This window comes from Mustelus asterias, chromosome 30, assembly GCF_964213995.1.
Source record: "Mustelus asterias chromosome 30, sMusAst1.hap1.1, whole genome shotgun sequence".
Classification (NCBI taxonomy): Eukaryota; Metazoa; Chordata; class Chondrichthyes; order Carcharhiniformes; family Triakidae; genus Mustelus; species Mustelus asterias.
The window spans coordinates 8,822,657-8,835,980 of record NC_135830.1 but is presented as its reverse complement, the minus strand read 5'-3'; the positions used below and the strand labels follow the sequence as shown (position 1 = coordinate 8,835,980).

General features: G+C 44.8%; 1 protein-coding gene and 1 gene segment (V, D, J or C); both read left to right on the top strand.

Moving 5' to 3' along the window:
- LOC144480999 (uncharacterized) overlaps nt 1-13,324 on the top strand; it is a 262,003-nt gene that overhangs the window by 206,744 nt on the left and 41,935 nt on the right. The window lies entirely within an intron of this gene.
- The window catches only part of LOC144480997 (Ig heavy chain C region, membrane-bound form-like), a 20,476-nt gene extending 7,152 nt beyond the window's left edge, over nt 1-13,324 (top strand). Inside the window, 6 exon segments of the C gene segment in view lie at nt 5,803-6,096; nt 7,039-7,350; nt 8,252-8,560; nt 9,054-9,383; nt 12,569-12,696; nt 12,837-13,324. Coding sequence covers nt 5,803-6,096; nt 7,039-7,350; nt 8,252-8,560; nt 9,054-9,383; nt 12,569-12,696; nt 12,837-12,845 — 1,382 coding nt within the window.

Below are 13,324 nucleotides of genomic sequence, written 5' to 3'. Positions count from 1 at the left end.
ACACCTCTACATTCTTGCTCTCACACACTGGCTCTCTCACAATCACTCTCTCACAAACATAGAACAGGCACACACTCTAACACACACTCTTACACACAGACACAGTCTCTCCCATAAGCACAGTCTCGCGCACACATTCGCTCTCTCACACACACATGCACTATGCCTCTCACATTCCCTCTTCCGTACACTCTCACTTCGTCTCACACACATTCCGATGCCCTCTCTCACTCATACGAACACTTGCACATGTATTCTCTCACACAGGCACATATTTCTCTCTATTTCACACGCTCACTCCCTTACACATTGTCCTCTTTTTAGGTCAAACCAAACCAAGTAAACAAACTCAGATTAAATCAGGACAAAGTAAAAGGGGCAGCTCCCCAAAAAGGAGGGGGAACAGCCCGAACAGAAATCAAAGTACAAAGGAAACTTAAAAACATCAAATTAAAATGTGATTATTAGGGCCAATAATGCACCCCAACCCCTGCGGTGCCCAGCGGGCGCGGAAAGCGTCAACCTCGCCCGTGGACACCGCATGCTCCCTCTCCAGGGACACCTGGCCGCGACCGTAGCCGCGGTAGAGGGGAAGACAGTCAGGATGGACGGCCCCCTCGATCGCCCGCAGCCTGGACCGGTAAATGGCGCGTTTCGCCAGGCCCAGGAGCAGGTTCACGAGGAGGTCGCCATCCCGACCCTCCCCCTTACACATTGTCTCACATGCACAATCTTGCTCTCAAACCCTGTCTCTCACAAACACCCTCTCTTTCACACGCACACAATCTCTCACACAGTCTCTCCTTCTCTTACACTCGAACACACATGTATATACAATGTATCGCTCTTTAAACACTCCACCTATCACAGACACATGTTCTCTCAACAGTCATTTCACTCACACACACTCACGCATCCATTCTGTCTAAGTTTCACACTTTTTCTCGCTCACACACACTCTCCCCGCCCCTCCACACACACACACACACACACACACATACACTCAAACACCCCACATTGCTTCTATCTCCCACACACATTGTACACATCTTTCGCACTCACACGCCATCCCATGCACAGTTTCACACACTGATGAACATATTATTTTGCTTTCCAATAGGCACTCCCTCTCACACACACTGTCTTTCACATGAACACAACACTCTCCCTCACACATAACCTCCCTCTCAGGCACACACACTCTCTTTCACAGACATCGTGTATCTCAAATAGATACACTCCTTTTCACATCAACATACACACACTCACACACAGAAGTACTCTTTCACACAGACTCCCCACACACACTCTCCCCGCCCCTCCACACACATACATTTTCAAGAAGAGACACACTCTCACACACAAAGAATAACTCTTCAAACACACATTCTGTCTCTCACACACACATTATCTCACACATCCTTTCTCTCACACACACTCTCTCCTCTTGCACGCGCAGCCCACTGTCTCACACACGTGCAAACGCATTCTATCATACACAGGCATCCTCACACACACATTCTCTCTCTCTCTCTCTCTACCTCTCTCTCCCTCTATCTCTCTCTCTCCCTATCGCTCTCTCTCTCACACACACACACACACACACAGACACACACACACACACACTCTCTCTCTCTCTCTCTCACACACACTTTCGATCTCACATACGTCAGAGTGTCTGTCCTTGACACCATAGAGTAGAATCATAGGATGCTACAGTGCAGAAGGAGGCCATTCAGCCCATCGAGTCTGCACCAATAGCAATCCCACCAAAGCCCTATCCCCATAACCACATGTATCTACCCTAACTAGTCCCCCTGACACAAAGGGGCAATTTAGCACGGCCAATCCACCGAACCCACACATCTTTGGACTGTGGGAGGAAACAGGCGCACCCGAAGGAAACCCAAACAGACACGGGGGGAACTTGCAAACTCCACACAGACAGTGACCCAAGTCGGGAATCCAACTCTGAGGCAGCAGCGCTAATCACTGTGCCACTGCCACCGCCACCCCCCCCCCCCCACCCCGATACGCCCCCCACCCCGGTAGCATTTGAATGAGGGTGGGATCAAGGGGCCCGAGTAAAACTAGTCAATAAGAATCGGCGGGAAATTCTTCTCTGTTTGGAGTCATACTTAGCACAAAGCAACATGGTATTGGTGGTTGGAGGTCAAACATCTAAGTTCAGATTTCACTGCAGGATTTCGGCAGGGGATTGTTTCGGGACCAACAATCTTCTACTGCTTCAACAGTGACATTCCCTCCAACATGAGGTCAGAAGTAGGAATTTCCATGTGTTACACCGGACACAAAAACCCAAAAAATAAGAAGGGAATTGGCTGAGACCAAGGCCGCCTGGCTCCCAATACTGGTTGATTCCTGTGCGACCCATCCTAGTTTTGCTGTCAGCTTCCCTACAGCTCCCTCAGTCTGACTATTTGTTCACTGGTACGTGTTTCTTGAAGAAAGACACCGACATTAAAGCAGCTGCCCGGTGATTTACACATCCCTGTTACTGAAAGCTGATCAATGTGGAGAATCGGGAAAAGATCGATGGAGAGGAAGAGGTGGAGGTGGCCCACTGACTCTCTCACCCTCATCCACACTTACTCACTCACCCTCAATCTCTCATCCTCACTCAAAGAACTTGACTCACTCACCCTCACTTATCCACCTTCCCTCGCTGACACACTCTCACTCATTCATCCCCACTCACAAATCCCAACTCACTCATCCCAACTCACTCATCCCAACTCACTCACCCTTGCTCACTCATCCACCCTCACACACTCAATTTCACACACTCAATCTCATACACTCAACTTCACACACTGAATCTCACGCACTCAACCTCAGAAACTCATTGATCCTCATTCACCCTGAGTCACTCACCCTCACACCCTCACTCACTCAAAATCACTCACACACATTCGCTCTCTCACTCTCACCCATCCTCACTCACTCACCCTCATTCACTCACATTCACACCCTCATTCACTCACCAGCACTCACTCACTGACTCAGACTCACTCGCCCTCGCACACCCTCACTCACTCATCCTCATTCACTCACTGTCACTCAGTCACCCACACTCACACGCTATCACTCACTCAACTTCACTCACTAACCCTCAGTCACTCACTCAGAGCCTCAGTCACTCACCAACACTCATAGTCATCTTCGTTCACTCATCCCACTAACCCACCCTCACTCACCCAGTCTCACTCACTCAGCCCACTTACCCACCCTCACTTATCCAGTCTAACTCACTCTCACTCACCCCACTTACCCACCTTCACTCATCCAGTCTCAATCACTCTCACTCACTCACCGCACTTACCCTCCCTCACTCACCCAGTCTCAATCTCTCTCACTCACCCTCACTCACTCACCGCACTTATCCTCCCTCACTCACCCAGACGCACCCCCACACACTCAAGCTCAATCACCCTCTCTCTCTCACATACGCCACCTCAAACATTCAAACTCACTGAGACTCACGCACCTACATTCACTCACACACCCTCACATATTCACCATCACTCACGTTCACCCACCCTAACTCACAGATCCTCAATCACTCATCCTCAGTCAAACACCTTTACTCACTCACCTTCACTCATCCACCCATCCGCATTCATTCTCCCTCACACTCTCACACACCACCCTCAATAACACACCCTGACTCACTCACTCTCTCACCCTCACTTACTAAGTCACATTCACTCCTCACCCTCATTCACTCGCTCTCACTCACCCACCTTCACTAACCTTCACGCATCCTCACTCACTCACCCTCATTCATTCTCTCTTACCGACACTCACTCACCCACCTTCACTCACACATTCAGCCACCTTCACTCACCCACCCTCTCTCACACACCCTCATTTACTCACGCTCTCTCACCCTCACCCACACTCACTCACTCACCCTCAATCACTCATCCTCACTGAAAGAACTTCACTCACTCACCCTCACTTACCCACCTTCCGTCACTCACACGCCATCACTCATCCACTCTCACTCCTTCAATCACTCACCCTCACGCACTCACATTCTCTCACTCACACTCGCTAACCTGTGTGTGGAGGTCTGCAACGAGAGAGAAGAAAGATCTCAAGCGGCAGTTTGGTGTTAAAATGTGGGAGCTGCCCTGCGAATGTGGAGAGCTGGGGGGAATCCCTGGGGGCTCAGGGCCAAGGACAATGGCAAAGAGCCGTGGAGAACAGGAGGCGTGCTAAAGGGCAGAGAGCCGGGGGGGAAGGGCAGAGAGCCTGGGGAATGGGCCCACAGCCGGGCAACAGGGCAGAGAGCCGGGGGAAAGAGTAGAGAGTCAGGAGAAAGGGCAGAGAGCCAGGAGAAAGGGCAGAGAGCCAATCGAAAGGGCAGGGAGCCAGGTGAAAGGGCAGAGAACCAGGACAAAGGCAGAGAGATGGGGGAAAGGGCAGAGAGACCAGGGAAAGAGGAGAGAGCCAGGATAAAGGGCAGGGAGGCCGGGGAAAGGACAGAGAGCTGAGGAAAAGGGCAAGAGAGCCCAGAGGAAAGGGCGGAGAGTCAGTGGGAAAGGCAGAGAGTCAGGGGGAAAGGGCAGAGAGCCTGGGGAAAGGGCAAAGTGGATAGGGAGCAGGGACACCGGGCAGAGAGCCGGGGGAAAGGGTAGGGAGCTGAGGGAAAGGACAGATAGCAGGGGGAGAGGGCACAGAGCTGGAGGGAAGTGTAGAGAGCCAGGTGGAAGTGCGGAGAGCCGGGTGAAAGGGGAAAAGAGCCACAGGGAATGGCAAAGAGCCAGGGGAAAGGGCAGAGAGTCGGGGAAAATGGGCAGGGAGTGGGTGATCGACAGGCGGAGTGAGGATGTGCAAAATAGAGCGAGCACCACAACCAGATCATCTGTAATCTCAGAGAATGATGGAGGAGACGTCAGGGCCCGAATGGCCAACTTTTGCTATTAATGTATGACCCTTCAATTAGTCAATGTTGCAATTATTTGAATTTGTAATCACATTGAGAGTTTCCTGGTCATTCAGTAAGTATTCATTACGGAGGTATTTTTGAAGCAAAGTCACTAATCTTCGTTTTGTGGAGTGAGGGACAGTGAGTTGGAGAGAGGAAGGGGTATATGTCAGTTTGAACACAGGCAATTTCCAAAACTACAATGTGGAGATGCCGGCGTTAGGTGGGGATGGGCACAGTAAGGAGTCTGACCACACCAGGTTAAAGTCCAACAGGTTTATTTGGAATTGCGAGCTTTTGGAGCTCCTTCATCAGGTGAGTGGATGATATGAATGAAGAGACAACTTCTTCATCACAAAGTGCTGTTGTTTGAGAAATAAATAGTGGTTGCAATAATGGAGAAAATCTTTGCTCTTCTCTGTTAATCCAATGAATGATATGTCATTTTAAGGACAGCAGAATGTTTTTTCTTTCTAATCTGATAGAGGTGGAGACAGGGATATGAGTTTCTACAGAGATGACGGATCTCAGATGATAGAAATAACAGAATCACAAAGGTGGATGTAGGTTTTGATCAGGAAATATTAGGATTAGTTCATAATTCTAGTCAAAGTTTGAGATAGAAACATAGAAAATAAAGCAGGAGTAGACCATTCGGCCCTTTGAGCCTGCTCCGCCATTCACTTTGGTCAGAGCTCATCAATATCCTGATCACACCTACTACCCATATCCCTTGATCCCTTTAGCCCCAACAGCTTTATCTAATATAGAAACATAATTGTAAAAACATGTTTGATGACTTAATAAACGCAAGAGTCTAACTTGTTCAATCGACTATTCTTTCCCAGCGACACCGTCTCCGCCCACTCTCTACAGCCTGGTCTCCTCCTGTCAGCAACACAACCCCGACGGCTCCATCACCTACGGCTGTTTGGCGATGGACTACTCTCCAGATGTCTCCAAACTGACCTGGAAGAAAAATGGGCAGCCGATCACCAATGGGTTTAAGACTTACCCGTCAGTGAGAAACACGAAGGGAACCTATACCCTGAGCAGCCAGTTAACCATCACCGAGTCAGAATGCCCCAAAATTGCCTGTGAGGTTCGACACAGCGGCTCAGTCAAGAGCATTGGAATGCAATGTAAGTGTTGTGGAACCTGGGAAAGACAGGGACGCTGTGATTGAACTGTATAAGGCTTTAGTTATAACTGATCTGTAGCACTCCGAAAAATTGGAATTGTGCAAAATCCAGGTAAGTGTCTACTGACTGAAAAGTTGCTCAGAACCAGAGGGCCATAGAAATGTTACTGTACAGAAGGAGGCCATTTAGCCCATCATATCTGTACTAGCCAAAATGGAGAACAAATAAACTATCCAGTCATTTTCAGCCCATTTTCCAGCCCTTGCCCTGTAGCCTTGCAGGTTAAAGCACTCGAGATCCAGACCCAGATACCTTTTAAATGAGCATGCTCCCTGGTAATTGAGCCCTCCACTTGGGGAATGAATTATTTCTGCCTACATCATGCCTCAGCCTCCTCTTTTTCTGAGGAGAACAACCCCTCCCTATCCAATCTCGCCTCATGGCTGCAATTTTCAGGCCCTGGCAACATTCTTGTAAACCTCATCTCTCTCCAGAGTCATTACATCATTCCTGCAACGTGGTGACCAGAACTGTACAGCAAACTCCAAACGTGGCCTAACTCGGTTTTATACAGCTCCATCATTACACCACTGTTTTTGTATTCAATCCCTCACATAATAGAGGAACTAATCCGATATGCTTTCTTGATCAACTTTTCCAGCTGCCCTACCATCTACAAGGACCTGTGGACATGCACTCTAAAGTCTTGCATTTCCTCAATCCCTCTTAACATTCTAGTTTATTGCCTTGCGTTGTTTTCCCTCCCCAAATGCATTGTGTGGCACTTTTGACGGTTGAATTCCATTCGCCATTTCCCTGCCAATTCAACCAAACCATGGATATAATTCTCAAATCGGCAGCGATGATGCTAAAATAAAAGAACTAATTTTAATTGTTGTCAATTGAATCTTCAAGTAACGTCTGAACATTTGTTTGTTGAAGGCCCACGCGTTCTCCCCCCAACCGTTATCCTCACCGTGAGTTCCAGTGAAGAAATCACCACCAGAAAATTTGCAACCATCGTCTGTTCAATCATCGATTTCCAGCCAAAGTCAATGACGGTGAAGTGGCTGAAGAATGGACAACTCATGGATTCAGGAATTGTCACCTCTCCCGCCTGTGAAATGAATGGGAACTTCTCGGCCAGCAGTCGGCTGACAGTCTCCGCTCAGGAATGGTTCAGTAAAGTGGTCTATACCTGCCAGGTCACTCATCAAGAATTCACCCAGATTCAGAACATCAGCGGATCTCTGGGTAAGAGACTCAAACCGAGGATAAAATATATAATTTCGATGTTAATCGAAATTAGGGATCTATTAAAGTTAGTACAAAGATAGAACAACTTCTAATTTACTGTCATGTGGCTTGCTGCTTTAGGACAGTGCCCCATTCAGAATTTCATCACAACAGCAATTTTTGTTATTCCTTCATGAGATATGAGGGCACTTAAGTGTCAACCACATTGCTGTGGATCTGGAGTCACATGCATGCCAGGCCAGATAAAGACAGCAGATTTACTTTTCTAAAGGGCATTCGTGAACCAGGTGGGTTTTTACAACAATGGCTTCATGATGATCATTTGACTTTTAATGAAAGATTTTTACTAAACTCAAATTTCACCATCTGCAGTGTTGAGATTCGAATCTGTGTCCCCAGAGTCGTGCCCTGGGTTACAAGACCATTGGCAACACCACCATGCCACTGTCTCCCCTTGAAATAGTGTTCCCTTCCATTTTGAAGTAATATAGTAAGCGAGGTGGTCTTGATGTCAGCTTTTTCCTGAGACAGCTGGTAAGATTTGGAGAGACAGTCGGTGTCGGACTGTTTCACAGGTCACAGCATAGGGGTAAAATATTGGGAAGTGCATCCACCCTACTTATAAACTAACTGCCAGTACTTGGTTCCTGAGTTCAGGAATGGTATATTTGTTGGGGAATACTGCAATGTTGATTCATGAGAATGATACCGCTGCTAAAATACTTGAACAAAAAGAGAATAATTTCACAGAGCAGGCTGGTTTTCCATCCTCCAGAGAGGCTGAAAGGTGATAGTTAGAGGTTGATATATCGAAGGCAACTTCGTCTCCTTCAGGCTGAAGACTGCTGTCCTGCTTCTGAAGAGGGAACTCGGGTTGATTTTCATTTTTCATTCACAGATCCTCCCCAGTGCCCTGATACCACAGTGACGATACAGCCACCACCAATAGAACAGGTCTTACTGGAGGCGACCGTGACCTTAACCTGCATCATTTCTAATGCTCCCTATGGAGTCAATGTGTCCTGGATCCGAGACAGGAAGTATTTGAAATCAGAGATTGCCGAAAAGCCTGGAGCGGATCCTGACAGCGTGGTCAGCAACTTAAACATCTCGACACAAGCCTGGCTGAGTGCGGCTGTGTTTGACTGCGTGGTGAGCCATCAGGATCTGCCGACTCCTTTAAGAAAATCCATCCACAAGGAAACAGGTGAGCTGAGAGATTGAAGCAATAAATGCGTCACTGTGTCTATTTCCAGTGTAAGTGTACTGGTCAATATTCAGTATTCAGTGCATTAATGGTCTCCCCTGAGTGGAAACTCCATTAACTAAAAACTGGGAGTTGTAGATATTTTTACGGGGAAATTTGATGTGTTGATGAATGAAAAGTGAACTGAAGGCGATGTTATTGGGTTTAGATCGAATAACGAGGGAGGAGCCTGATGTGGAGCATGAAAACCAAAAGAAAAGCTGATCAGTTGGGCCGAATAGCCTGATTCTGTGCTGTAAAATTTCTGAAACTTCCCAGTCCAGCCCCCTGAGTTATTTGATAAAATAATTGTGTTCACATCTGCTCCAAACTGGAAGTCAAAAATGGAAACATTGAAAATCGAAACGAAGCACATTTTTCTGATATCGAGCCAGCAGTTTTATTGTCTCCAGAATTCTCCAGTTTATTGACATTTATTGTACATTTTCTGCAGATCCAAATCCGCGGGAACCGTTCGTCTCTGTCCTCCTGCCCTCGGCAGAAGAAGTCTCCGCTCAGAGATTCGTCTCCCTCAGCTGCTTAGTGAGACGTTTCTCCCCTCGAGAGATCTTCGTCAAGTGGACCGTCAACGACAAGCCAGTGAATCCTGGGAACTATAAGAACACCGAGGTGGTCGCGGAGAGCGGGAATAGCTCCTTCTTCATGTACAGCCTGTTATCCATTGCTGCAGAGGAATGGTCCAGCGGCGCTTCTTACTCCTGTGTGGTGGGACATGAAGCCATCCCCTTGAAGATCATCAACAGAACAGTTGACAAATCCAGCGGTAAACCCAGTTTTGTGAACATTTCCCTTGCTCTGATGGACACCGTTAATTCATGTCAATGAGAATCATTCGCGAACATTAAAAACTTCAATAAAAATAATAAAATATTTTTCCTCTAACAACAAATGAAATAGCCAAACGCTTAATTGATTGTTTTTCAGTTTTACTTCCATTAGCTATCTTTGGTTTGACCCAGATATTTTCAGGTCTCAGGTCCAAGTCTTGTTGAACCAGTGCGCCCAGCTCAGACACACCCTGTGTTAGAGACAGAGTGGAGCGCATTCATTACAGGATTCTGCAAAATATCTTCACCGACTTTCCTCCCTGAGGAAAACTCCGACAATTTCAACATTTCTGACAAACAAACACAACATTTAGATCTCGGTGTTCCTGCTTCTCTCGTTGTCCATGCCTTTACGCATTGATGTCATATTTAAGCTGCTGCACCACACTCACTGGGAACTGGAGTGAGGGTCACACAGAAACATGGAGCAACAATCCCCCCATCAGAGAGAGGGAGAGTGAAATTGTGAACATACCGGATTCCTACTCACCCAACAAAGAGAGGGGAGGAGCAGTAGCTAACCCATGTACCACCACTTCCTCAATGAAAGCAGGAGGAATGGCATTATTTAATCCATTCACCTCCACCTCCTCAGTGGTTAGAACCATCAGGGACATTGCTTCACCAGGTAGAGAGAGGGAAATTATGAGCTCACTCTCCTCCCTCTCCCCAAGTAGAGTGTTTGGAAGGGAACGGCTCTCTACTATAAGGACTCAGTTGTCAACAGTACAAATTAGCTTCCGTTTACTTGCTGCAGATTTTGAAGTATCATTATCAAAGTGTCATTGAAGTATATAATACACATATACTTATATATATATATATATATATGAATGTATACTTATATACATATATACTTATGCAACATAGTTTAAAAATGTTTCAACACTCTTGTTCCTGTTAATCATGTGCTGGCATTGATTTCCCATGATACAAATTTAAACAAATAATAGAATCCTCCCCGGTTTTCACTGTTCTGTCACTGAGGTTTCTGAGATGCATCAATGAATTATTTCATTCGCTCTCCTGATATCACCGTGCCACTCACATAAAAGAAATTTCTACATCAAACACTGAAAATATGCTCCATTATTCATATTGTTTGGATCACGTTCAGTTAATGATTGCCGGTTAAACTTGCAGCAACGGTTAAAAAATACACACACTGACAATACCGCACAAAACTGTCACAATTATAAATACACACATAGGCGTACATATATATACACACACACACACACACACACACACACGCACACACAGACACATCGACACAAATGCACAAATACACATACTCACAAAATGCACACAAATGCAGAAAGACACATGTAAATACACACACAAATGCATGCACAGAGACAGAAATACGAACAGGCGCATTCAAATACAGACAGAAGCACACATACACAGCACATACACATGCACAAAAACACACAGATACATGCATACACACAGATACACTTTCACACACCATAGGTACATGCAATACTTGCACAAACGAACACACATGCAGAGAAACAAGAATGCGCACACAAATGCACTCATGGACAACACAGGCACAAACAAAAATACACACACAAATACACCCACACAAAAATATACCCATACATAAATACATCCGTACACAAATATACATAGGCACACACACACATTCTCTCTCTCTCTCTCCCCCCCCCCCTTCCACACACACACACACACACACACACACACACACACGGATACATAGACTCGCGCTTGTACAAACAGGCACTAAAACAACAACATATGTAGATAATCAAATATGTATTAACGTACACATATACACATAAACCACACAGGTACATACACAGACACATATGTGAGTAGGTACACAGACCCAAACACAAACACATACATGCAGAGACACAATACAGACAGATACACACGCATGCAGAGCTACATAAATACACAAGCAAATACATAGACTCAAATAAGTACATATATATATCAGCACACATTCACGCTGACAGGAATATAGATATAAAGACGCACAATGTTATACACATTAACAAACACACATGGAAATATATATAAACAAATTAGCAGACTACATATAGATGAACAGACTGCAAAACATTTACACGCAAACATGTAGACGCAAACATTAACATGCTCATACAGAACAGAACACCATAGCACACATTACTACACATCGAAACACAAACATACATCAACACACCGTTATAAAGAACTATCAACATGTATACACATATACTGACCTGCTAACAGACATGCACACAGACACACGGAGAAACAGACGCACACAGAAAGGGAAACAAACATTACTAGAGTGACAGAAATTAACACATAGCAATAGGCATAAACACATGTACACCCATTAAGAATGGCATTAATAAATATTCATAGACTTCATACAATAATAGAGTCATACATACACAATGACACAAGAATAAAATACACACACAGATGCAGACACACAACTACACAAATCAACAACCATAGGCAAATGAACACGTACATTAACACTGTTGCACACATATTAACTCAAAGCCAAAGATTAATGCACACGCACACAAACGCAAGATCTTAAATACAAACGGGAGGCAAATGATGAATGTAACATTTAAAGGTGATTTTTTAATGCACATATCCACAGATTAACTATCCAAATGTACAATGAACAGACAAACACGTTGAGAAGCTGAATTAAGCTCATGATCTATTTCCACCATAAAGAAGCACAGATCGGAAATTACATCCCAACTCTTAAACAACAACATTTACAGTTTATAGATCAGTAACCATCTGTGAAAACAATCATTGATCAGTGAACGATATCAGTCATAACATTGTTCAATAAGGGATAGTGGCAAATAGTTCAAAAATGAACTGATACTCAATTAAACATCTTCAGTGTTTTCTGACATGGACTGTCCAAGGAATGTCAATAAAGATCAGGTGTGAAAATAGTTACGGAGATCGGTTACTGAATGTCCTGAATTTAACAGTAGATATACATTGAAAATTGAATTCGAGATTAAATGAACAGCCTAAAAAGGAGAACGGGGAACATAAAAATAACAATAAGATCACTTGGATAAATAAAGTAATCTAATTTCAGTTCCTGGTCTCCGTCCCCTAGACTCCACCGACCGCGTCTGGATTGACGACAATGAGGATGATAACAGCAACATCTGGACAACCGCTTCTACATTCATCGTCCTGTTCTTCCTGAGCATTTTCTACAGCACTGCGGTCACTCTGGTGAAGGTGAGATGATTCAATTCACTCACATTTCAAACTGGCAGAATGGATTTGAAAAAATTCTCAATGTTTCGCTGATTAAAAACTCTAACATTAATGTCCCGCATCATCAACATCTGCTTCATTATTGTATCTTTCTTTTACAGATCAAATGATGGGTTGAATTTTGGAAGCTGCAGATTTCCCGCAGCTGATTATCAAGATCTCTGTGTGGATCAAATACAATATCTGCTCTCGGTGACTCTATCAGTAAAATTCTCTCAGTTTATCATTCTGAATCTGTAACTGAGGCAATTATAGACGTTCATTCAGTTTTCAGTGTGAAATGTACGAGGCATTTTTTGTTATAATGTAATTGTGGTTAATAGTTTCCCCGTAGTTTAAAGATCATGTATAAATAAGAAACTTTTCTCATTCCTTATTCACATTTGATAATTCCTCTTTCTATTAAGGTCCTGTTTTCTCTTTCTGGTGTATGTAACAGATGTACAGATACTGACGGATTCCCTGTGCATCTGTTCTGTTCTCAATGTGAAGCTCGATCGTTATGTTCACTTTTCTAACTTTAAAAGAATAATGTTGCTGTAAAATATTCTCTGAATTTTTAAAATAAATATTGAATGAAATTTTAACC